Raw genomic sequence first — 27,360 nt, 5'->3', positions numbered from 1 at the left:
AACTAAGAAGAAAAAGTGTCACTAGAACAATCAGAGCAGGTCTGTGCACTTCACACGGCATAACATGTCAATACCAAATACCTTACAGGTGATGGTAAAGGTCATAGGACACGATTAACTTAATTTTCTTCCTCATTCATCCCACATGCTTCACGGAGGGGGGAATCCTGAAACATCATTCCCATGAGGATAAAAATGTGTCATCAGGACAAAGCTGATCAGCTGGAACAACTTTGTATTCGTTTATATGCAACCGACAACATAAAATAAGCTGGTTTATGTTTTTCCTTCAGTATTTAATTTAATTTATTTATTTAGGACAGTGCATGTTAATGAACATGAATGTAAAAAAAAATTACATGAATGTAAACATACCAGATTATAGCCAAGGGCTAATTTCCATCTGTTGTCCTTAAACATAAAAAATAGACATAATAATTCATAAAAATTCATCATTCATTTATAATAAAGACTCCATCACCAAACTCACACATACACACCATTCTGTTCCCAAATAAAACATTAAAACTATACAACTTATACATGATCACACACTTTCAATGTATGTCACTCATAGATGTACAAATCATTCCAGGAATTTTTTTATTTTTATGTTGTTAATACTATACATGCGAGATTGTTGTAACTTAACATTAACTTAACATTATATAATTCACATATAAAACTATGAATTGTAATTTTAAATGGTTTAAAAGCATGTAGAATAGTATATGTAGGCAAGTATATTTCTTCTTCTTCTTTTTTTTTTTTTTATCAAGAAGCAAAGACGAAAAGGAAAAAAAAGAAACAGGGCAGGTTCGGTGGTTGAATCATCCGTCCCCAAATCTACGCCCTTGCTTTTTACTATTTGCCTGTGGCACTTCTCTACTGATAGGTATCATGTTATGTACACATGTAAACAAACACACACACGTGTATATATACGCCTGTGAGGCAGTGGCTGGTGCCACAGCTGATATGTCTTTTAACGTCACACATTGTGCTGAATTCATTTTTACGTTCATTTTCTTTTTCTGTCGTCGCCTTTCAGCTTAAAGTTTTCACACTCAACTCTTCAATAAGTCACAGCGAAGGTAGGAGAGGCCCACGTGTCATTAAGAGATTTGATTGGGTGTCGGAAATGAAAATGAACGAATGGGCTGCCAGTGCGTGTATGGTACAGTGCGTAACGGTGTGGGCCAGCGGGTAAATTAACTGTCCACCCATAAATTAAGCCACGGTACATGCACAACACGCCCACAGCTAAAACAAGACAGCCTGTCGTGTTTAAAAAGCTGTGTGTTAGGTCCACTTGGATATTTGTGTAGTCAGATGGGCTACTCGCCTTTCTTTTTCTCTCTCACTCTCTCTCCTGCGCTCGTTCTCGTCGCTGCGCAACTGGGTCAATTGGGAACCCACCTGCATATTGATTGCAGGGTGGCGTTAGCCCGTATAAAGCTAAGCCGGTGTTTTTCTGGATCATTTTGGTTTTATTCTATTCTATTCTGGACTGTTGCTTGTACCCACGCGTCTGTAATCGGGCTGAAGCGATCGTCTGCCCGAGTGTTGTGCTGGGACTTTAAATCGCCTCGGTTGCCGGTGGGGAGCCCTAACTACCAGGTAGTTTGACGTGTGTGTGTGTGTGAGATTTCTTTTATTAAAGTGTGCTTTAGTTTTTTTTTTTTTTATGATCTGTAGCGAGCCTGACGCTCAGTGTCCTTTTATTCTTTTAACATATTTTTCTGTGTTTTATTTCAGTGAACGGAGGACGTGCCAGTGGGTCTGGGACCTCAGGTGGTGGGTCGTTTTCACACTTGCTTTTGTACAGCACCGGGTGGGCTGCAGTGATTCTCTTTTTGTGTGATTTTTCTTTTGGGTCCACGGCTGCTGGTAAGTTCCATGATTGTTTTATTTTCACTTTAGGACACTGTCAACAATGACGCTACATCTTGGTTTTTAATATTTTATTTATTTTTACTATAAATAAAACTGTTTTAATATTGGAGCCAACCTGCCTCAGTGTGCATCCTTGAATCTGTGCGGCCTCCTTTTATTCCTTATCTATTTTTCTTAAATATATTTCCTGGGGGTGAAATTCCCCTCGGTGGGATTGTCATTTTATTATTTCCTTTTATCTAACCCCGCCGACCACTTGGTCACATTTGCATTTTGCAGCCCCAGGACAAAGACGAAAGCCTGTCTATTAAGAGAGTGAAGATGGACAACTGGACGGCGGCTCTACTCACTGGTGTCGCCTGCATTGTGGGATACCTGGTTGTGCAGGTGAAAAAGATCAACAGCCTCCGACAGGCGGAGGAAAAGATCAAGAGAGCCAGAAACGGGAGAGATGAAAGCTTGCAGCACGCAGAGCAGGCGGTGCTCCGGTACAAACAGTCGGTGAGAGTTCAGAGCTTTAAACACTGAAATGTTTAACTTTTTCTTTAGATAGAAATCAAAACAAATTGTGCTTTTAGTTTAAGCCTGGCGGAGGTTTAGTTATTAATTTCCAAGTTACTGACACTTTTTGTTGTTAACATGCATACAAAAAGTTAAACACATTAATATTATGCTGCTCTTCTGGATTTGTTTTGTTGGCCCAAGTTGACAGATAACTTCACACACGCGGTTTGTCAGCTGCACGTCTCCTGTTCCACCTCACCCTAAACACTGTAAAATGTAATATTGTGTTTAATTAAAAATATTAAATAGGCTGAACTCAGTTTTTATCAATTTGTTATTAGAACTAGATTTTAATAAGTTACCAGTGCATTTTATGCAAAAACGCTGATAAACTCAATTTATTTGAGTTGTCTTAACTTAGAAAAACTAAGTAAGATGGAAGTTTTGCTTCTCAGTGCGGAAGGATGAAAGATGTGTTTTGAAAATGCCATGTCACCGTCCTCCTCCCTCTCGGATCAGTCCGCATTAGTGATGGGATTTCCGGCTCTTTTTAGAGATCCGGCTCTTTCGGTTCGACTCACTAAAAAGAGCCGGCTCTTTCGGCTCCGAACCGGCTCTTCAGGTTGTTTTGTTGCTTTAATTAATTTATTATTAACAATAATATAAAATTATGCACAAAAGGAATTACTAACGTAAAAAAAAGTGGTTTTATTTATATATGTTTATATATAAATATATGCGGTGGCCCCTAGAGACAAAACACGTACAAACTCCAAAACACATTTCTAGCATTAACTGAACTTCCAAAACAGAGCTACTAGATCACTTAAATTACACAATTGAAAGCATGTGTGTATTGTTTGTGTATTTATACACAGGCACTCATATATATTCAAATAATTAAAAAAAAAAAAGATTTACCTGTTACTACCACACACCAAATCCGGTCGTTGGTACTTGCTGGCTTGTGTAGCCACTAGGTAACAAAAGCTCAACACTGCGCCCAGCATCCTGGAGCACTTCTGTTGTCTTTTGTACGTGTTTTGAGTTTTTACGTGCTTTTGAGTTTTTACGTGCTTTTGAGTTTGTACGTGCTTTTGAGTTTGTACGTGCTTTTGAGTTTGTACGTGCTTCTGAGTTTGTACGTGCTTCTGAGTTTGTACGTGCTTCTGAGTTTGTACGTGCTTCTGAGTTTGTACGTGATTTGTCTGTAGGGGCCACCGTAAATATGCTTTTATTTATTCACTCCACATAAAATGTAATAAGTAAATCATATAATACAAAAATCAACTATTCACATTTCAAATTTTAACTATTTAAATTTTCAGCTTTTTCCTTTTACAAATTTAAAGTGAAACAACACAAAACACTGCAAACCACAACACAATTAAATATAAATTAAAATATGAAAACAAAAAGAAGATGCATATTCTCTGTCATATGGACCTGCATGAATAAACTTTCTGAATCCTTTATCATCTGCAACCGAAAATAGTTGTGGATGATTACTATACCTTTCTAATGTGATGTTGTTGTCCCTGGCTCTCTTTCTCTTTCTTTCCCTCCTGTGCTACTGAGTGTAACTACCGCCCCTCTGCCCAGCATAAAGCACAAGGCTCGCGTGCATTGTGAAGCGGGAAAAAAGTGCGAGAGAGAGAGAGAGGGTGAGAGAAAGAGAAAAAAAAAAAAAAAAACCACGTGACGGCTCGCGATAAGGAGCCGGCTCGCGTCGTTCACGTCAAAGAGTCGGCTCTAAGAGCCATTTCGTTCGCGAACGACCCATCACTAGTCCGCATGTTCATGGCGCCAGCATTTGTTATGCAATATGTTGAGCAAACCTGGAAAAGCATCAGCTCAAGATATTATTGTTGTCATTGCTGTGAATCTTTACCTGATACACTGACTTGGTGAGTAAATGTTTACTCTTATTCAAACTGATTTTGCGGCTTCTCTTAGTTTAGCACCAGGTTTATAATCTTGCTAGCTAGCTAGTGTTAGCCTAGCGTTGCTGCTGCCGCTGGGCTCATGTTACTTAAAAATTAACACCACAGCCTTAAAAACATTACATAAAAATATGTCTGTGAAATTTTCTGTTGATGGTTTGAAATAAAAAAAGTGAGATAAGGTGGGGTGTGGGGGGTATTTTCAATCCATAGCCCTAACTAATTATAAATAGATCATGTTTAACCTGAGTAGCAAAAGACCGCAGGGGGTTGAAAACAATATGCCATGAATTAGCTGTGCTCGCGGACTCTTATCAAGCCTTAACCTCCCAGTCAGCTATTGCACTGGTGGATAACAGAGCTCTCCGAAAACGTGGAAGCACTTTTGCAAATATGTGATATTTTGATAAATTAAGTAGATATTTGAGCATTACACAGCTACATTCTCGCCTGAAAATATCTTAAAAGGTTATTTTGTGACCCAGAAAGGGTAGTCTGGGGAAAAGGAGGATCGCGTTTGTCGGCCACAGTTGTCAGAGCCTGTCTGTACTTGTAAGCACGGCAATGGCGGAGGAGCGCGGCTAAAAGCATATTACTTTTTCTGGGTCACAAAATAAAATTTTAAGATATTTTCAGGCGAGAATGTAGCTGTGTAAAGTTCAAATATCTGTTCATTTATCAAGACATCACATATTTGCAAAAATGCTCCGACGATTACGGAGACATCCATTTTTTTTTTTTTTTTTTTTTCATGCTTTGTGGCAGCTTTTGAACATCTGTGGCATCTATTAATGTCAAATCTAGACTTTATTTAACAACATAAGCAAACTCTGTTACAATAATTGCACAGCCATTAAGGATCAAATCAGTTTCTGAAAAATGTTCTGCTTTTTCTCCCTCTGCTTGCTTCTTACTGTCTTTGAGGCTCGGGACCAGCACTCCTGTTGTTGGACAGAAAGACATCAGTAAGTATTTTGGTCTTCCAATATATTAGCGTGTTTGGGAAGGTTACTTTTAAAATGTATTCCATTACAGAATACATGCCCCAAAATGTATTCTGAATACTTTGTATTACTTATTATATTATCATGCTGTTTACAACTACGTGAATGTACTATTGCTGTGATTTATTACTGTTACTGAATGTCTGCGGTAGGGCTGCTCGATTATGGCAAAAATGATAATCACGATTATTTTCACTGAAATTGAGATCTCGATTATTTGACGATATTTATTTAACAATGTATTGAATAATGACTTTAAAGATTGTCATAAAATAGTATGGAAATACTGATAACAGTGCAAATGTTTTGCTAATACGTCGGTTCCGTGTTGGGCTTGTAGCCGAAAACTAGCTTTACTTTGTTGTCTGGGTCAACTTTGCTAGCAGAGACAGAGAGAGGCGTTGAAAGGCTGCTCCAACGGAACTTATTGTTTTTGGAGGAAAACACGAACACGGTGTACTGTCGAGTCTTAATAGCTTACTTACAACTGGGCTCGTCAGGCTCTCTTCTTGGCTGCAGTGGTTATTATTATATTTACATGCTTCCAGCTCCCATTTTTGCTCGATGACAGCTCGTACTTTTCCTTTTCCTCCCTCGCTCACAGACACATAACGGGTATGGCAGTCCATTCTCCCTGCAGCACGGACTACACTGCCCATGATGCTACATTCTTTAGAGCTATACCTGTAGCATTCTGCCTGTTAGCTTAGCACAACAACAAAAAGGCCTCTCTCACCCAGGAAACACGCAGAGAGAGAGCGTCACCCTGTAACCATGGCAACTGTAACGCTGCCGCCTGGAACAACAGAACGTAGCTGTCAAACAAAACACAAACAGTCCTGACCCGCGACAATGTGAAACAGGAAAGTACCGCCGTGTAATCCATTTATTTCAACAAAGTAACTGTATTCTAAATACCACCTTTTTAAACAGTAACTGTAACGGAATACAGTTACTCATATTTTGTATTTTAAATGCGTAACGGCGGTACATGTATTCCGTTACTCCCCAACACTGTATATTAGCAACTGTCAGTGACATTTATATTAATCAGGCTGAACTTTAATCATACTTTAGATCAGCCTGTTTTACTTGTTTTATTTGTGCTTTGGTTTGGGGAAGTTGTTTCTGTACTGATCTTTTCTTGCCTTCTGTTATTAGACTTGAGATATGGCTATGCTGTTGCTGTTGACTCCAGTTAATTCTACAAGACATGCTGTGTAAGTAAACAAACAACAGCAGTTAGGTCTGCATTTCTTGAAAGATCACATCCCCCAAACTTAGTTTAGAGGGTCTACACTGTATATAGTGAAGTCTGCAAGTTTTCTAACAGCAAAATTTGTTTTGTGCCCAAATCATTTTGCACATCATTAGAATGAAAGTTATTGGCCATGTTTGCATAGCCCTTTTTGAAATGATGCTTTCATGACATTGTGTGTTGGGTGGTGGTCACGGCGATCCAGACTGACAATTGGGACATTAAATGTCACCTCTCTGGTGGGGAGGGGGCCTGAGATTGTCCAAATTGGAGTCTGTTTTATACCAAATGCAGAAAAAAGTTTTAAGAAAGTAATTAAGTTCATGTTCCAAAAAATGATTGTTTGCTTGCAGGACAACAGGAGAGATGAGTCCTCCGTCACAGATGGTGTGGTCAGTGAAGATGGTCGCCTGCAGGTTCAAGCTCATTGCATCTCCAACCGACATCCACTGTACTTACGGGAAGTTAAAGACTTTGTCTGCACCTACATTTGGATCACCTTGATCCATGACAGTCATTCAGGCAGTAATGCCTGGACTGGAAACAAGCCATCCTTAAAATATTACAACATTCCAGCTCATGTGTTGGAATGAAAAACAAATGTGGTGTTTAAATCAGAGATTGCACTTGTGACAGAACAACAAATATTTTATTTTGATTATATAAGCAATGTAAGTACAAAACAAACTTGTGGTAGGCCTAAACTTATTTTCAGAATAATTACATCTGAGACTTTGTTTTATTGTAAGATTATAACCGTGATGGCAATATAATTGTTTGTTGTTCAGCAGAACAGTGTCCAGTATGTTGGCGGTTATACTTACTTGTGTTTGGAAATAAAAGTTGGGCTGATTTTAACATCATTACAAAAAGTGTTAATTATTTTTAATCATATTCAGGTTACCACAAATTGTTTTTTCATTTAGTTGAACTTGAAATTTTTTTTGTCAGTAGGTAAACAATTCGTATTGTACAGTCAGAAAGATCAAGTTATTCTTAATACTGCAGACTTGCAATGTATAAGTTGTCCTAACAGTCATCTTAAGTAAGCTTTACTTAGTTTTTTGAGGCAACGAGTTTCCTTAATTTTTTTTGAGTTCTGGGAACTAGCAAGGCTGTACAGTGTACTCAAAATGAGTAAGTTGCCCTAACTTGGTCATCTTACGTAAACTTGATCAAATTTTTTTTTTTCCTTTTTTTTGAGTTCTGGGAACAAATGAGCTTGTACAGAGTACTCAAAATAAATAAGTTATCCTTTTTTAGTCATTTTATTATTAGATTTTACAGTGAAGTTGCTCTGTTGGATTGAAATCTGTGGTGGCCCATAGAGACAAAGCACGTAAAAAATTCAAAACACATGCAAAGTCAAAAACGCATGTTTTGGATTTTGCATGTGTTTTGGAATTTGTGCGTGCTTTGTCTCTGGGGGCCACCATAGAAATCTGGTGATTGTGTAACGTGAGTGTTCACTAGATGGTTTGGAATCTCTCTGAATAATTAGGAACAGCAAGATGGAGACGGATAACTTTTTAGCAGCCTCTATACTCTCTCTCTTCTTTTTTTTTTTTTTTTTTTAAACTTTATTTAACAAACAATGAGTATACAACATACAAACAGATGAAGTATACAAAACAACAGAACATGAACACAAAAAGCCTGGGGTAAAAGAAAAAATTAACAATTATAAGAATACACACACAAATTCACATTGTTTTGAGAGCCTTTTTGTTGGTGGAGTCTGATATTGATTGTATGTACATTTCCACATCCTTAAAAAAATTGTTTTGTTAGTAAACTTACTTTTATGGATAAAAAGTTTAGCTAAAAGTAATAACAAATTTATCATAAAAACATTTATCATTCGTCTTGGGGAACTTAAAGAAACAGAATAAAACATTTTCCCATCGTAAAGAAAACTCCCTTAAAATATGGACAATAACAAACCTGCTAAATTCCTTCCAGAATCTGTGTAAAAGAACAGTACCAAAAAAGATGTGTCACAGTTTCTGGATGATCCCCACAGAAAGTACAATTAGTATTTATGGCCCTTTTAAATTTTACCATGTAGTGACTGGCTGGATAACATTTATGTAGAATTTTAAATGAGACTTCTTTCACCTTATTTACAATCAAATATTTATGGGGGATCATCCAGACTGTCTTCCACTTGATATCTGGAACATATCGGTTCCAATAAAATATTATATAAGAGAGACGATATCTTCTTGGAATAAACTACGTATTCTCTTATTGCTGTTCAGCCTCTTTACTCTCAGCACACAGCAACAACAACCCACACTTCCTGTGTACCGCCCTCATGAATACTTCACTGGCCTCTCAAATCTTAAACTCAGATCAGAACAGGGAAAACAACTAGGTAGATATAACACACACTTATTACTGGTTTGAACATGCATGTCTAAACATTCAAACGTGTAAACCTGTAAATATCAAAACACGTAACCACCAAATAGCTACATAACGAGCTTTATAACCTTTGTAAACACCTCTTTGTACATCAAATTAGATTTAAATTTACTTCTATACTTTACAATTGTGCAGAAGTACAGGAAGTAGGAGTCCTGAATCTATACACTGATATGGTTTTCTTTCTTTCTTACAGCTTTATAAATTTTTATAACATAATGATTCTGTGTCTTCTAGCATCCCACGACTGACTCTGCTTTGATCCTGAAGCTCTCCCTGTCTGAGCTGACACAGCAGCTAAAGGACGGCTCACTGAACCCTGACAATGTGCTTTACTCTTACATGGAAAAGGTTCATTATCCAGCATGACACAAGAGTTCACTGCCTAACATAACACAGATCTTTCAATATAAGGTCAACTGAAAGACAATATATACACCAGTTTACTTAGATTATTTTAGCTATAGCATAAACACTATTTTATTTTCCAGTGAGAGTTTAATATTTTACAGAGCGCTTACACAGGTCAATATCCCTTTAAAGTAAATAAGTTCATCTCAATCTCTCTGCGCTTATTTCCATTCCAACAGACTCTGGCTGTAAACCAAAAGCTGAACTGCTGCACTGAAGTTTTGCTGGAGAGTTTGGACCAGCTGACAACTGTTGGCTCCAACAAGGATGGTCTCTTGTACGGAGTTCCAGTTAGCATCAAAGAAAATATTGCATTTAAGGTAAGAATAATTTAATAAATTAATGTATTTGTAGTGCAAACAAATGGCAGTTACGCTATAGGCAGTATAATAATGGACGAATGCAGCTAGGACACCAACCATTGCTTTCTGGAGTCCAACCTCAAGATGAACTTTTCCACCATTGCCAAGTTGGTTGCAAAAAGCTAAACCTGACATGGAGGAGTGGGTCTAAATGTGAAACTGGGCTGGGATCGAACCACTTAGCCAGTTAGCAAGCAGTTTCACAATATCCTTGGGCAAGATACTAACCCATATTTGCCTACTGGTGGTGGTCAGAGGACCCGGTGGCGCCAGTGTCCGGCAGCCTCGCCTCTGTCAGTGCGCCCCAGGGCAGCTGTGGCTACAAGGTAGCTGCCATCACCAGTGTGTGGATGACTGAATGTAGTGTAAAGCACTCTGGGGTTCTTAGGGACTAAGTAAAGCATCATTTACCATTTTACCAAGTATTAGAATTAAAGCAGTTCATTTTATAAATCATGAGCAACACATAAATACTGACTCTACTTATTTCCACAGAACTTGGAAAAGCTGGTTTTAAATGGTTTGCTGCCTATGAATTAAATGAACTACACACAAACTATGATGTTACAATCTTTGATTTCATTTGATAATTTAAAAAGGTTTTAGGCACATGTCTTTGTTAATTTGTGATCACGTTTACTGTGTTGTTTTATCTTAATTTCTTGGCATTTTTTGTAAGCAGGTCCCTCTTTAGAAAGAGATCGCAATCTCAGTGAGAATACTGTATAAATTAAGGTCTTAATAATAATGTTATTTATGATCTCTGAATTTCACAGGTTTTCAAAATATTAAGGTTCGGCATTTGTGTAGTCTTTGATGCACTCCTGTGTTCTTTAATTTACATCACAAGGATCATGACTGTTCTTGTGGTGTGGTCATTAACCTGGACCAGCCCGCTGAAAAGGACAGTGTGCTTGTTCAAGTCCTGAAGAAACAAGGAGCTATTCCCTTTGTGAAAACCAACGTGGCCCAAGCCCTTATGAGGTACATTTTTTTTTAAATCAAGAATTCAAATTTAAAACAAATTATAACAGTTAAACTCTGTGTACTCATGGGTGAATGAGGAGAGTGCTTTAAGTCCACTGATAGAGTAGAAACGCACTATATAAGAACCAATCCATGTACCATTTTCATCTTCCATGTGTGTATTTTATGTAAAGACTCATAACCTGTTTGTCTGCGTCCACCTTTAGCTATGACTGCAGTAATCCTATCTACGGGCAGACTGTGAACCCTCATAACCCCCAGAAGACTCCTGGTGGTTCAACTGGTGGGGAGGCGGCTCTCATTGGGGGAGGGGGCTCCCTGCTTGGTATAGGCACTGATCTAGGTGGCAGTATCCGTCTTCCGTCTTCATTCTGTGGAATCTGTGGTTTCAAGCCAACTGCTCACCGACTGAGGTAGATACTTTTTAGTCATAGAAAATGATTGTAAATTGATGAGTTAAGGTTTCTTTATTAACACCTTTGGATAATGAACAGTTTACAGGGTTTTCGTTCAATTTGTCGAGGACAAAAGTCAGGTAAGGAACTACCACATGAAGTAAATGCAGATTATATATAACCAGTGTCTAATAATATTACACAAATTTTCTGGAACATCTTGTTCAAAACATTTGCTTTATGCTTGTTACTAAACTAGTGGCGTCATCTCCTGGACCCATGGCAAGAGATGTGGACAGCCTGGCTCTGTGCATGCAGGCGCTTCTTTGTGACCACATGTTTTCTTTGGACCCCACTGTTCCACCATTACCTTTTAACATGGAGGTGTGTCCTGTACTGTGGGATTAATGTCCTCTGTTGATGATCATCTTTTCTATATATTTTCAGATCATTCATAGATGTTAGAAACTAGAAATTAATCAAGTTTTCTTAACAAATCTCTCTATGCTAAAAGACGAAGTTCTAAAGGACAAAGTTAATAGTCTTCCTATAACATTTCTAAGTGCTTTTTTTTTTTTTTTTTTTTATGAAAGCAAAGGATTTTCAACATTTTCACCATTTCTAAATATACCAGTTTTCTTTTGAACACATACACTATTTCTGTTTACACACAATCTTTGAACTGTAGCAGAAATACAACAAAATTAACCTGGGCCAATAATATAATAACCCCCGGAAAAGCTGACCTTTTTAAAAGTCATTGCATTTATAATGTTCAAAGCTCTTCAAGTCAAGTTAAAACTCAGGGCTATTTTCCAATTTACAGTACAAAAACCTCAGGAAGGGTTTGAGCTGTTGAGAAAGCATCATGTAAAAAAAGCAAATACATAAAGTTTTAGACTTGAGAAAAAGAATTGTTAATCCTTGCAAAGGATGAGATGGTTATACAAAGTTATGGCAGCATTTCCAAGTGTCACAATGTGGAGTCAGAAGTATCAAGAACTTCAAAGAGAGCCACAGAGTACAGAACAAGCCTGGCAGAGGTGAAAACTGAAAGATTTCATTGATTCTGGGAAGAAAACTAGTGAGAAATATGTCTAAAGACCTTAGCCAAGACACTAGTGAATGTCTTAACCAAGCCTGGAATTGTAATCTCAAAGAAAACATTCGCTATAACCCTGCATACAGTCAGGTCCATAAATATTGGGACATCGACACAATTCTAACATTTTTGGCTCTATACACCACCACAATAGATTTCAAATGAAACGAACAAGATGTGCTTTAACTGCAGACTGTCAGCTTTTATTTGAGGGTATTTACATCCAAATCAGGTGAACGGTGTAGGAATTACAGCAGTTTGCATATGTGCCTCCCACTTGTTAAGTGAATGTTATTGACTGGCCTGCACAAAGTCATGGCTTTAATCCCATTGAAAATCTGAGTTTGACCAAAGTAAAATAATGTAACCATCCAAAATAAAATTAAGATGCTTGGAAAAAAACGTGTTAACAATCCCTTGCTCTTCTTAACAGCACTTGGGAATACTTTTAAAAAGCTGAAATTTTCTTTGGTGGGCTAATAATTCTGTCCTCATCTACAGATATACAGAAGCTCCAGACCTCTTAGGATTGGTTATTTGGAAAATGATGGCTACTTGCAACCGACTCCAAGCATGGTCCGAGGTGTCAGAGAGGTCAAAGCTCTTTTAGAGCAAGCGGGACACACAGTAAGACGTCACCACACACATGTAATCGTTACTGTCGTGAATTGTTATGAACCCCCTGTTATGTTACAGGTCAATCAATCAAGGCTTTATTCCGCCCCCCGACCTTACACACACAACACAGACATCACATGGGGATACAGGTCGGAGATCGGTAGCGTTACAGAAAAACACTGAAATATACACTACAATGGGAAAGTACAAGAGGAAAAAAAGAGACCTCTACTCATAATGGGCTCCCGGGAGGACAGCATGAGAACAGGAAACAAAAAAAACTCCTCTGCACAAAAAGCACATAAATGTCCACAGCACAACATCATGGAACACGTGACAAGCCACAGGGTTGGGTGGGAGGTGAAGAGTAATCCGAAGCAAACGCAGCAGCCATCCTGCTCTGCGCTATTATTCCAGCGCGGGCTCAGACCCGCCGTGTTCCCAGGAGGGAACAAGCATCGAAGGCGTTTGGAAAGGGAGGGGGGATGAGTGTGTATCAGTGTATGTGTGTGCGTGTCCAGAGTTCAGCTGAGACAGTGTCCAAACTGACCCTTTTTAAAAGTTAAGCAATCTAAAAAATTGTTAAAAGTATTTTTTGTTTTATATATAAAACTTCTTCTGCTTGGCTTAAAAAGTGTAATGAACTAATAAAATCTCTGCATGTTTATGTTACATAGATATTGTTGGGTCAGTGAATGAGTTACTGACGGGTCAAATTGACCTCAAAAATACCCACAAACTCGTGGGGACGGGGATTTTGTCCCCATAAGTGACCGTTGGTCCCCACAAGTATAGTCACGTGCCAATTTTCTGTCCTCACAAAGATGTTTAAATATGCGCGTGCACACACACTAATAATCACTGCCTAGTATTTGATATGAGCCATACATCTTTAATGTTCTCTTTTATGCCTTTAGTTGGTTCCTTACACTCCACTGAAAATCAGCCAAATTGTTCCTGAGCTATTAATAAAGGGTCTATATGCAGATGGTGCTACCACCTTTCTACAAAAACTGTGAGTTGTACCTTTTAATAATTCATCTAATCACTTCTCATGAACTTAAAACATCTAATAAATAATTTTTTTCAGTGCTAAGTTGCAGGTGCTAGCATGATAAACTAAAATACTGTAGAATACTAAAATCATTACATGTCATTAAGTGTCAACAGTTATTTTGTGTGTAAGTAATTCATTTCATTTTAGGAAAGGGGGACTTCTGGACCCTTCTCTGAAGCAGCAGGTTTTTATACACTCGCTCCCTAAGTGGTTTAAGAAAATCCTTTCCTTCCTACTAAAACCTGTGGTGAGTTTTCTCATTTGGTGACAAACATGTGTAAATTCAAGCACAGGACTGAACATAATCTTGGAACTTTTATCTGATAGAGCCTATGTTGTAAAGTGCCAGATTTTCAATGGGATTAAAGCCATGGCTTTGTGCAGGCCAGTCAATAACGTTCACTTGTTTTTTGCAGTCACCTCGTGTGTCTTCCAACATTAGTGCTATTTGTGGAGTTCGGTGAGAAAGTATTGTTGAAATTCATCATCTGTACATGATTCTTTTTTCATATAATACATGTGATGGGCAAAGTCATAAAATAATGCTTTATTTTTTTTTTAGATCTGTTTCCGATCTGTGGAAGCAACATGTTGCTGATGAGGTAACTTTAACTTTCAACTAATGATGCATGGTTGAGTATCACAGTACAATTTCAAAAGAGGTGGGACACTGTGTATAATGTAAATTAAAACAGAATGCAACGATTGGCAAATCGTTGCAAATATTTATCCACAATAGCACATAGAAAACAAATCTAATATTCAAACTGAAAAATTAATGTATACCATGTTCAGAAAAAAGATTCTTCTACTACAAAGCCATGCTGTTGTAATGGCTGCAATATACACTTTAGCATTGACTTGCTCAAATATCTTCAGCAAGAAAATATCATTCTAATGGAAGTTTTATGTTCCTCTAAACCTAAACCTGTACACAACTTTCAGTATTAAAAAGTGTCTTTCCAGATATGCAAGCTGCCAATGCCATGGCGCTGAAACATGCAGGCTTTTGAAATGAGCACTAATAACAAGCCAGATGGTTCCTTTTTCTTTAGTCCGAAGTCAAAGGAATTTGCAAAGAAAAGCGTCTGGACTTCTTTAAGTTGCTTGAAGATGTTTCACCTCTCATCCGAGAAGCTTCTTCAGTTCTAAGGTCAAATGGTGGGGAGGCTTCAGCCACTTCACAAGCACATGGCACAACATAGAAGAGCCACCTCCACAGGACAAGACTCAGCAGTCCATCTGCATCTTAAGGATAAAGGACACTCTTTCAAGGATGCCAATGTTCACATTTTGGACAGAGAGGACAGATGGTTTGAAAGAGGAGTGAAAGAAGCCATCTATGTCCACTGTGAGCGACCATCTTTGAACAGAGGCGGTGGTTTACGACACTAACGGTCTGCCATCTATAATCCAGTTTTGAGTTCACTCCCAGACGCCTTAATGCCCACTCACACCCTGGGCCATCTGACCTCAGGAATTCGCATGATAAGGTGGGGCCAGGTTTCACAATGAGCTCACCCGAAACCCTGGCTGATTGGGACCCACACCCAGTTAGAGGATCATCAGGGGGTCCTTTTGTCCCTCTGTGGGGGGAAACTCCCACTAGGTTTAAATCTGGGACTCCCCACCATTTGACTTTAGAACTGAAGAAGCTTCTTGGATGAGAGGTGAAACGTCTTCAAGCAACTTAAAGGAGCTTGGAAAGAAAAGCGTCTGGACGACTTTGACTACGATGACCTGGATGACTGAGAACCTTCAGACATATTTAGTCCGAAGGATGCCGCATCCATGTTTTTCAAAACTAATTTCAAATTTTGATATTTCTGGCCACAAAACAGTCTTTTACTTTGTGTCAGTCCATTCTAAAGAGGTTTGGCCTAAAGAAGGTGGTGGTGGTCTTTATGGATTATGTTCATATGAATTCCCGTTTGCATGAGCTTTAGAGCTTTGAGCTGTATTTCAATAGCGACAGCTCATTTGGAAGAATTGAACATGATTTACTGAGATACAGAGTTCAGCTACTGGTTTGGCGATTGACCCATCATAGCAGAATCTTAGAGGTGATAGGAATTAGAAGTAGAGTATGGTAGTGGTGAAGATGAAGCTGGAGGCTTGCATGGAGCTCTGAGTGGACAGGCTAGAAGATGAGTGAACTAGAACAACGCTGTCGACACTGAGTTTGGCAGTGTGGAAAGAAAAAGTTATATAACAAAGATTAGCAGCCAAACATCCAGGACAGCAGGCAGATGAGTGATCTTATAGAGACAACACATAAGATTCATTTGTGGATAGCATGGCGAACTGTGTTCGCAGACGGTGATATCTGGAAATGTTGCTGAGCCAAAGCAATGATTTCCATGACAAAATCATCCCTGTTTTTAATGCACTGCTGCCCAAAGTTTACAAACACAAACTTTTGGCCTTGTCCATGCACAGAGAGATTTAACCAGTCTCTGAATCATTTAATGATAATGTACTGTAGATAATGAGATAGTTAAGTCTTTTTGTTTGTCAATTTTACATTGACAAACATTACTTTGAAATTGTTTTCTGTAATATGTAGATGCACTTTTCTTTACTTCTGAGAAACTCTGCCTCTCTGAAATACTTTATTTTTCCATCAGAGTCATGATACTGACCTAATTAGCTGCATCAGTTTCATCCAGCTCTTTATTTCTCTTTTTTCATATATCTTTTGGCTTTTGTTGACCCCTTACACCTTTTTTAGGTCTGTTTTTGCTGTCATCAAAAACAAAATAAGGTAATGTTTTTCATGAAAAAATGAAAAACATTCAAAAAGGTGCAGGAGGCATTGTAGCAGTCAGGTGCAAGTGAAACTTAATATGCTGAATGAGAAATGTACAGTGGGGCAAAAAAGTATTTAGTCAGCCACCGATTGTGCAAGTTCCCCCACTTAAAATGATGACAGAGGTCAAAGGACAGAATGAATGGGGCCAAGTATGGTGAGATTTTGAGCCAAAACCTCCTTCCATCAGTGAGAACTTTGAAGATGAAACGAGGCTGGGTCTTCCAACATGACAATGATCCAAAACACACCGCCCGGGCAACAAAGGAGTGGCTCCGTAAGAAGCATTTGAAAGTCCTGGAGTGGCCTAGCCAGTCTCCAGACCTCAGCCCCATAGAAAATCTGTGGCGGGAGTTGAAAGTCCGTGTTGCTCGGCGACAGCCCCAAAACATCACTGCTCTTGAGAAGATCTGCATGGAGGAATGGGCCAAAATACCAGCTACTGTGTGTGCAAACCTGGTAAAGACCAATAGTAAACGTTTGACCTCTGTTATTGCCAACAAAGGTTATGTTACAAAGTATTGAGTTGTATTTTTGTTATTGACCAAATACTTATTTTCCACCCTGATTTACGAATAAATTCTTTACAAATCCTACCATGTGAATTCATGGATTTTTTTTTTTCACATTCTGTCTCTCACAGTTGAAGTGTACCTCTGGTGCAAATTACTGACCTCTGTCATCATTTCAAGTGGGGGAACTTGCACAATCGGTGGCTGACTAAATACTTTTTTGCCCCACTGTAGTTGAGTAATGAAGTGGTTCTAATACGCCACCTCCCGACCCTTTGGCGTGTGTGAGATTATTTGGGGAATGCAAACACAGCACGCAGCCCAGATCTTGTCTGAGGTCATAATGTTTGGTCTGAATAACAAAGCAAGCATTCAGATAACGTTAAATTGTAACATGTGGAAGATACAGTGAGAAAAGTATCCCTGTTTGATGAAGTTGACGAAAGTCATGTTGAAATTAATATTCATGTGACTGAGCTAATGTTAAATCCTGGTCAAGTAAAATGGCATAAACTGAGTTAAACATGAAGGGAAGTATTTCCATGTGTGATTTAATATCCATATAGAAAAGAAGAAAATGTAATAAAGTGATTTTTAATGAAGTAACCTTTACCTCATAGATACCTCAGAGATAAAAGTGGGTGAAAAGTCAGAGAGAAAGGTTCAAGGTCAACAACACTGAGTGAATGTACGCAGAGGAAGAGGGGACAAGAGAGTGGGGGATGCAAATGGGAAAATTAGTATAGAAGTTATCGTTTTTATTGTTTACTCGGTTTTCCTGGGTCTTTTCACGTGTGTTATGAACAGTGTTGGGGAGTAACTGAATACATGTGCCGCCGTTCCGTATTTAAAATACAAAATATGAGTAACTGTATTCCGTTACAGTTACCGTTTAAAAAGGTGGTATTTAGAATACAGTTACTTTGTTGAAATAAATGGATTACACGGCGGTACTTCCCTGTTTCATATTGTGGCGGGTCAGGACTGTTTGGGTTTTGTTTGACAGCTACGTTCTGTTGTTCCAGGCGGCAGCGTTACGGTTGCCAGGGTTACAGGGTGACGCTCTCTCTCTGCGTGTTTCCTGGGTGAGAGAAGCCTTTTTAGTCTGGGAGATGATTGAATGTTGGGGTGGGTACAGTTTCCTCTGCGGTGGGGTGGGGTGGGCTGCCCCGGGTCCTGTGGGGCTTGGCGGTGCTGCTGCCGTAGGCCCCGGTCTGGATGGGCCTGGGCTCCCTTGCCTTGGTGGATACCAGAGGACGGGGGTGCATATTGGGGTCAGCGGGGGAGCTGGCCCTAGGGAGGGACACACTCCCCTCCCTTCTTTTCCTCCCCATCCCCGGCTGCCTCCCTCTTCCCGCTCCACCACACCCACCCACACAGGTAGGGCTTTGGGGTGCGGGTGTGTCACCAGGGTGCAGGGGAGACATTCCCCCCCCCCCCCGTCCTCTTCTGGCCACCTGTGCCTCAATTTTATCTCACAACTTAGACATCCACATTACTTATACTCTCATAACACACACATATATATATATATATATATATATATATATATATATATATATATATATATATATATATATATATATATATATATATATATATATATATATATATATATATATTAGGGCCTTGAGGGTGGGTACGTTAACGGCGTCCAGTAGACGGTCTGTGTATTCAAACCTACCTCTGGCGCCGGTGCCCACCTCTCAATTTTAAATCCATGTAGACATTGAGGGTTCTCGGGAGGGGCCGTGCTAACACCTGCTGCTCTCTGGCAGCAGCACCATGCTCTCCCTTGTTTTAAATACACTTTAGAGCAACACGCAGCAACACTACACTTGAGCGGGAGGAGGGAGGTATGGGGTCTTAACACACCCCCGTTCTCTGCTAGCCATCGGGGCGGGGGGGCTGGGAAGAGATGCTGGCTGTCCGATTGGCCTCCCTGCTGCTGCGGAGCCTGGGGCGGTCTGCTTGCCTCCACCCCGGAGGGAAGGGTAACATCTCTTGGGTCTGGGTGCCGTTTCCATCTCTGGGGGTGAGGATACCTGGACCCGGGGTATAGAGTATGTTTGGGGAGTGTGATTGTGTGTACATGTCCATTTACGTTTATTCCTACGTTGGGTGAGTGCTGAGTGTTTGTATATGTGTGCATGAGGGTGGGAATGCATGTCTGTGTCTGTGTGTGCCTGTTTGTCTGTGTCTATATGTCAGGTCGGGTCTTAGACTCCACCTCTCTGGGAACTCCAAGGCCCTCCAAAGTGTGGAGGCCTATCTCCCCTCACCACACTCCCTGCCGGTGACTGATGCCCTCAGGGGTCGGTGCATTGTTGGTTCTTGGTGTCCAGGGCTGGGCGCTCAGGTCATGTGCCAGCTCACTCCCGGTGGCTACTTGGCGGGGCCTGGCGCCTGCTGCTCGGTCAGGCCTCTTCCGGGGCGCGGGGAGCCCTCGGGCCTCCGGCCTCTGTGCCTGCGGCTCGGTTCACTCTGGCACAGCTGGCTGCCGGCGGAGCCGGCGGGCACGCCAGTGCAGCCCCCTCTAGCTTCTGCCCGGTGGCTACTGGGTGACCCCTCGTCTGGGGATCCTCAGCCCTTCCCATGAAGGTGGCACGGATGCCCCTCCGGTGGTCCTCCTTGGGCTCTTGCACTCTGGGGCCTCTGGATGTCTGGGGCCTGGATCTCCTCCATGCCTGCTTCATGCCCTGGGGGACAGGGCTATGGCTCTCTACATCCTCTAGCAGACCATTACATGGGGAAACCATTTGAATACAAGCGCGCCGATCCACACAGGTGTGCACATGGGTGTTCACTGTTCGTAGACTTAAATCACACCTTTCTTGGCTGCTACTTCAAAGCACATTGTGCGCTGTCTGTCCTGCGTGCTGCACAACAACGTTCAATATTTAGTATTTACTGCTGTTTACACTTAGCTAGATTAATGCGATGGTGTTGTGTATAGTATGTTGCACTGTTTTGTTTTTTTTTGCTTGTTTTCTATTCTTTTTCTCTCAACAGGTGATCCCGGAGATATTTTTTCTTCCCCCCTTTCTCACTGTCCCTCTCCCCTTCTGTTTTTCTTTTCCTTCCTCTTTCTTTCTCCCTTTCCTATCCCTCACTCATGTCTGTCCCGTCTGTAACAACTGAAAATAAAATAAATAATAAAAACAAAGGTCGATCAAATGGACCAATACGGCAATGCCATGATGATCCATTTGGTAAAATAAATCCATTGGGTATCCTTGTTGGTCTTCAGACAACAATTCTGACGGCTAAAGAACCAAATGGGACAGGCGGGGGAAAAAAAAAAAAAAAAAAAAAAAGAGAGAGGCCTTTTTGTTGTTGTTGTGCTAAGCTAACAGGCAGAATGCTACAGGTATAGCTCTAAAGAATGTAGCATCATGGGCAGTGTAGTCCGTGCTGCAGGGTGAATGGACTGCCATACACGTTATGTGTCTGTGAGCGAGGGAGGGAGAAAAAGGAAAAGTACGAGCTGTCATCGAGCAAAAACGGGAGCTGGAAGCATGTAAATATAATAATAACCACTGCAGCCAAGAAGAGAGCCTGACGAGCCCAGTTGTAAGTAAGCTATTAAGACTCGACTGTACACCGTGTTCGTGTTTTCCTCCAAAAACAATAAGTTCTGTTGGAGCAGCCTTTCAACGCCTCTCTCTGTCTCTGGCTAACAAAGTTGACCCAGACAACAAAGTAAAGCTAGTTTTCAGCTACAAGCCCGACACGGAACCATGTAGTTGTAAACAGCATGATAATATATTAAGTAATCCAAAGTATTCAGAATATGTTACTCTCATCGAGTAACGGAATACGTTACAGAATACATTTTGGGGCATGTAATCTGTAGTGGAATACATTTTAAAAGTAACCTTCTCAACACTGCCTCCGTCTGAGGGCCCAAGAGAGAGTGACTCAGGAGGCATGGGTCACCCTGTGTAATGTCTGCAGGTGGGAGAAGATATCTGCACATCAGTGGAGAAAATCCCTCATTAGATGGCCAAAAGAGCAGAAGAGTTCATGTGGAAATTGTGGCAGGTCTATGACACACCGGGCCATGTAGCCAGTGAGTCGAGACAGAGAGCCACTGGCAGACAGCAGCAGATCTGCATTCCTACCTGCCAAATTAGGCAAGACTGGAAGGTCACAAACTCTGTAGTTTATGGAGCCCAGTGAAAATGATAAGAACAATAAAAATAAAAAAAGACTAGAAGCTGCGTCACAAAAACCAATCCAAGCTGGCAGAGAAGTAGGGACCAATGGCCAAGAATAACAGACCCACCACCCAGAGGGAAGCGTGATTATTCTGCAGCCTGAGGGTCACAGAAAAGTAAATATTTGGGAACGTGTGTGTGTGTGTGTGTGTGTGTGTTATTTGTACCGAGGGGGTATGCAAACATGGCACACAGCCCAGAGCTTGTCTTGGTCAACTTGACAGAGAATGTCAGATTTTAACGTGTGATTTAAAAAAAAAACAAAAACACTTATATTGTGTATATTGTGATTGGCATAGTTATAAATAAAAAGTAAGAAAAGCAGTCCTATGTGAATAAGTTGATGAAAATCGCGTTGAAATTAATATTCATATGTCATTGAGCTATTAATAAATCCTAGTGAAGAAAAATAGCATAAACTGAACGTGTACAGAAGTATATTCATATTGTGATTTAATATTCATATGTGATAGAATTTTTGATAAATCATGTTAAAGTGCAACATAGAAAAGTAGAGAATGCAATGAAGTGATGTTAATGAAGTAACCTCTGCTCTAGTTAAAAGTGGGTGAAAAGTAAAGACAGAATCATAAGGTATGCAGTAGGTATGGATATGAGATACCTATTGTGAACAGAAAATTTACAAGGTGGTAGAAAAAATGACTGTTGGTGGACAACATATATAGAAAACCATCTAAGGTTTTAAGGTAAACCAGCATTTAAGGAGTGGGTGGATACAAAATCAAACCAAAAAGTTATTTTTATTTATGGGGATTTCAACACAGATGTGATAATGTCAAATGTTCCAGAAAAACATTAATAGACTTCATCTTAACTAATGAATCAGAAAACAAAATTGCCTTCTAATTAGTGACATCAGTGATCATTGTGCGTTTTTTCCAGTATATGACAACAATCATAGTAACGACAAACAGGAAAAATTAAAATAAAACCGGTGAGAACAGAGGAATCCATGAATGCATTTAAAAGTGACCTACTTGAGGGGAAATTTGGAGGTAGTGTATAAGGAAAGTGATATTGATAAAGCTTATGAGACCTCTATCTAGATCTCTATATCTATCTCTATCTAGATCTCTATATCTATCTCTATCTAGATCTCTATATCTATCTCTATCTATAAATATAGAGATCTAGATATAGAGAGCTCTATCTCTCTATGTATATGTGTATGCGTATATATTTGTTTGTTTTGTATGTCTGAATTATAAAAGGTTATCCCATTCCCATTGCCTCCAACCTCAAGAAGGACTGGGCAGTTCCCCTCAGCCATCGGTTCCATCCAAGCCCTACAATTTCTCAGTTTAAATATTTCAAAATTTCTAAATCACTGCATTTTGTTTTTGTTTACATTTTACAGTCTCCCAAATGTTTTGGAATCGCAGTTGTATAAAGAAAATTTCCTGTTTTTTCTTTAGGACTATATTCAAGAGACAATAGCACATTGGAGGAGCTGCAATATCGATGTGCTGTTGTCCCCCATGATAGGGCCAGCCAGCAGGTTACTGCACGGAGACAAAGTTCCAAGTATGGTATACTGAGTATTTAAAAAAAAAAAAAAAAAAAAAAAAAAAAGCATTATTGTCAATCTAGCTCTCTCTTCTTCTTCTTCTTCTTCTTTTTTTTTTTCTTTCATTATTGTAAGTTTGTGGATGTATGAAATGCTCCTAGGTGGCAGCATAGTTCCTGGGATTTGAGATCACATAAAAATTATCTCATAAAAAATTAGGATTGCTGCCCTTCTCTAGTGCTAACACGCATGATTAAAAAAGGCAGAGAGTGAAGAAAAACAATATCTCCAGACATTAGTCAATTAGGAAAGTCACCTGTAGATTAGAACATTTGGACAAATAATAATATAAAGGCACTGTTACACTAAATAAATCACATGTTAATTAAAGAGCAACAGAATTTTGAAGGGCTAAAGAAAAGTGAATCTGTCTTAAAATATTTCATCATAACTAATCTACTTGTATTTTCTGTTATTTCAGCTGCTGTCAGTTGCACGATGCTCTACAATCTCTTAAAATTTCCTGCGGGTGTAGTCCCTGTTTCCACAGTGACTGCGAAGGATGAGGAGGAACTAAAGCACTATAAGGGCTGTTATCAGGACAGTTATGACAAGTCCCTGAAAGAGGTAACACATACCAGTGAGGGGAGACAGATTGAACACATTTACTGTGAGACCAGTTTTTTGTGCAGTTTTAAAATTTCTAAACAAATGAATACAACTTTAAACTACACGCAGGAAGATTTCAGGTGTGGTGGTGCGTAGGCCCATCTATCCTACTTGGAACCAAAAGCTAAACCAGATCAGACGATTGAGACATTTTTTCTTGTGGTTCTGTAATTTATTGACTCTCAGTTATAAGTGAACTTTATTAAATGTTCCACAATTTGTTAGTCAGCTCGAGGCAGAAGACTGCGGACCAGCTGCCAAGCGTTAAGTGACAGGAGTGTGTTTTTGTGTTCAGGCAGTGACCGGTGGCAAGGGTCTACCTGTGGCGATTCAGTGTGTTGCTCTGCCGTGGCAGGATGAGCTCTGCCTGCGCTTCATGAAGGAAGTGGAACAACTGGTCAAAGAAAGCAAGAAGTAAAGCTGCTTTCTTTGTCAGTCTCACAGGAGAGGCTGCAGACTTCAGAGGCAACGTGTTAGCTTGAGTAGATCCTATAAAAGAGAGCTGAATCTTTCATAAATAGCAGAGCATTCTCTTTTTTACAAATATAATCTGGCAATTTTTGTGCCTTGACTATTTGGTAAAGTTTGAATAAATTTTAACAGTTAAAATTCAGGTTAAAGTCAAGGCAGTTTTATTTCTTTATGCCAAAATCACATGTAAAGGTTCTTCACAGGGAATGAACAAATAAATACATACAGCCATTAATAAATGGAACAGTACATTTTAAAAAAATTGAAATCACTAAGATATTAAAACCGACATAATTTATATGTATAGGAGTGTTTGTGTGCCTTCTTATTCAGTCACAATGACAGAGATATTCATGATACAATATCTGGGTTACAGAAAGCTGGAGGACGCAATGAAGTAGGTTAAAAATCAGCATCTGCTGTCAGTCAGGATAAACGTATTGATACTATTTTATGAGAAAACTTTAGGGGACCATTCGTCCTCGTCATACTCGAGAGGTCAAAGTAGATTCTGCTGCCCGATATTTACCCTGTAATATATGCTTCAGCACAGTAAGGTGTATTAAACCCGCTAAATAATGCTCTTTTGTTTTCTTTAGACTTCTAAGTCCACTAATTGTCTGTTGACAGCTCCCTTCTGACATGTAACCGTCTCCTGGCAGCTCTCACTCAATTACTTTGAAACTAAAAACTGCTATTCTTAGGTGAGCTCTACTGATTATCAACTCCTTCCCTATGAAAAGTTACTGCGTGTGCCGTTAATGCGCAGTGATTTACAATAGACATACATTTTGTTTAACATGCCATTCACCAGATGATTTCTATTTTGGAGTTTTTCTTTTAATCATAACAAGTAAGTGCTAAAATGTTTAAGTTTGGTCATGACTAGTTCAATTTTCCTTGCAAATTTCATGAATGGAAGTAGTAGACCAACATGGTTGGTCAAAGCTTTAAAATTAACATTTTGTAAATAATGTGTAATTGGCACATGGAGCCATCTGGTAAATGGTAAACGGACTGGTTCTTATATAGCACTCTTCTACTGTAAGCACCCAAAGTGCTTTATTTAACATGTGTGGAGATTAGAGAAATATTTTGCTATGGTTCATAATCATCATCATTACCATTGCATTAATAATAGTTTATAGTATTGATATTGTATTCAGATGTTTAAACATATTGGTACCCAATTAGCCTTTATTACAGGTGCAGTTATAACCACGTTAAACTATTGAGTTAAATCTATAATCTTAAATGCTTTTGAATGCTTTTCATAATCTTAAATGTTTATATGGAGATTATATTGCATTATAAAAGAAGGGCCTAACTCCGAGTACACTCTGTGCCAAAGTAGACAGGAAGCGAAAGTTACTTTGAGGAGCTGTTTGAATGATGCTATTTGAATAACCAGGTTATTCATTATTGTCTTTTATACTTTTATATTTTTTGATTAAGCTTTTAGCAGAGGTTCTTGATTAAAACATTTATTCAACATATTACAGATAGTTTCAGTTAGGTTATTATGCACAGGAGAATAGTACACACACACTTATGTTCTAGGTGAGAGTTCAGATATATTTGCTTGCAACTGCATTTTTGTGCGTGCAGAATTGCTAGTTTGTTGCCGAGCATGGGACCATGCTTCAGGTTTTGGAGAAACAAGAGTCAGAAGATGGACAGGAAGCACCTGCCGTGGAGACGGAGACAATGTTCTTTTCAGACTATGTTAAAAGTCATTGTGGTTTTGATTTGACGTATGCATGTATTGTATCTGATGACGCATGAGGGGGCGTTAACCCTGATGAATCAAAAGCAATCTGAAGTGTCTTTTTGGGCGGAGATCTACAGCTGATGTTTTGCAGTGTACATCTCCCCACGCTGCGTGTGGTCATTAAAATCATAGTTTGACTTCACCCGGCCGGATCAGTGTTGTTATTGGATTACCTCCTGTATCCCTCCTTAATATTGAACCCTTAACACATGCTTCATTCATCCATTGAAACGCAGTCACACAAGCACTTTTTCTACACCTAAGGGCATTCTAGCTGACATTTACACATATTCATACTCTGATGAATGCATTGGACAGCAACTTGGGATTCAGTCTCTTGCCCAAGGATACTTAGGCAGACTGGAGACTGGAGCATCCAGGGCTCAAACCAGCAACCTTCCAATTAGTAGATGAGCTGCTCTACCTCCTACACTACAACCACCTGATGAGCCATTGTCCGGATGTCAGGGGAACATGACAGCTTCCACAAATGTTGCACACTCTGTGGTGACCCTATTTTTATAGGATTAAGCTTAAGTTTATGAAAATTTATCAGTTTGTTGGAAGATGTAATTACACACTAATTAATGTATATTTATGTATTCAAGTTTTTGTATTAAATAACCTTAAAATGACTGCCTGCACATTTAACAAACTAACCCTTCTGGAGGAATGCTACTGTCCACCCGTTTCTTGTGAATAGCTGTTTCAGGAAGACCCCCACCCCCTCAAACTTCTACCAGAAGAGTTCACCCTTTTATCACAGTATATTGAGATTCATTCGTGCACACCTGTGAGCATGATTCATTAGTATAATATGAAATAAATTCTACATGTGTCAAGTTGTGTGCCAATATTTGCTGTGTAGTAGAACTGAGACATTAGTCATTGCAAAAATGTATTTGAAATAATATTTAAAAGCAGCTGGTGTCCTACAGCTCCTGGTGGTTTGCTACGGCGTTGATTAGCCTTTCCTCCATATTGAATGAAGAATAAAGGGCTTTGGCTGGATCTGCCCTTTGACCTAGGTCAGAGCATCACGTCACCAGGCTCCTAAATGGTTGTCGCAGCGTGACTTGACGCTGGAGTTCCAATTTTTCCAACTTGAGCGATAAATGCAATACGGTCGAATGCACAAAATGCACCACACAAACAGCCGCGCGTATTTTTATTCGCGCGACCAAGTAGTGCGACTGACACGTTTTTGCATTGCAAATCTGCTTCTGAATTTTCGCGGGATGTTCCAGAGGGTGAATCGGGAGCCCAGGAGGTAATAGCAAAGAGTGACAACCACCCACTGAATGGCCAGGCACTCAACAATGCTATTACCAAGATTCACGCTCTGACAGTTTCCTGCTGATATAGACCACAGGGCAGTGAGTCCCTTTACCTGCGGGACAAAATGCCCTCCAGCCC

At 39.7% G+C, this 27,360-nt stretch overlaps 1 protein-coding gene and 1 long non-coding RNA gene across 6 annotated transcripts; both read left to right on the top strand.

Annotated features, from left to right (window-relative positions):
* Positions 1-1,255: 1,255 nt before the first annotated feature.
* On the top strand, positions 1,256-24,620 carry LOC146490687 (vitamin D3 hydroxylase-associated protein-like). 4 transcript variants are annotated; one of them, XM_085150194.1, is made up of 16 exons: positions 1,256-1,620; positions 1,759-1,797; positions 2,176-2,397; positions 9,270-9,383; positions 9,623-9,763; positions 10,656-10,789; positions 10,999-11,205; positions 11,287-11,327; positions 11,447-11,571; positions 12,791-12,916; positions 13,825-13,922; positions 14,112-14,211; positions 14,381-14,424; positions 14,527-14,566; positions 22,942-23,050; positions 23,515-24,004. In XM_085150194.1, the coding sequence occupies exons 3-16, from the start codon at positions 2,218-2,220 to the stop codon at positions 23,796-23,798; spliced, it is 1,743 nt and encodes a 580-aa protein (XP_085006320.1). In that variant the 5' UTR covers positions 1,256-1,620; positions 1,759-1,797; positions 2,176-2,217; the 3' UTR covers positions 23,799-24,004. The 4 variants fall into 4 exon arrangements, with proteins under 4 accessions (XP_085006320.1, XP_085006318.1, XP_085006319.1 ...); XM_085150192.1 differs by having other exon boundaries at positions 1,257-1,620; positions 1,759-1,890; XM_085150195.1 differs by lacking the exon at positions 1,256-1,620 and having other exon boundaries at positions 1,780-1,797; positions 23,515-23,660; positions 23,998-24,620.
* On the top strand, positions 2,407-8,176 carry LOC146490688 (uncharacterized). 2 transcript variants are annotated; one of them, XR_014872211.1, is made up of 4 exons: positions 2,407-4,307; positions 5,268-5,308; positions 6,509-6,567; positions 6,959-8,176. It is a non-coding gene; the product is annotated as an uncharacterized LOC146490688 (long non-coding RNA). The 2 variants fall into 2 exon arrangements; XR_014872210.1 differs by having other exon boundaries at positions 2,412-5,308.
* Positions 24,621-27,360: the final 2,740 nt, after the last annotated feature.

The sequence above is a fragment of the Neolamprologus multifasciatus genome, chromosome 23, assembly GCF_963576455.1.
Source record: "Neolamprologus multifasciatus chromosome 23, fNeoMul1.2, whole genome shotgun sequence".
NCBI classification, from domain to species: Eukaryota; Metazoa; Chordata; class Actinopteri; order Cichliformes; family Cichlidae; genus Neolamprologus; species Neolamprologus multifasciatus.
This window is presented reverse-complemented; position numbering and strand designations above follow the sequence as displayed.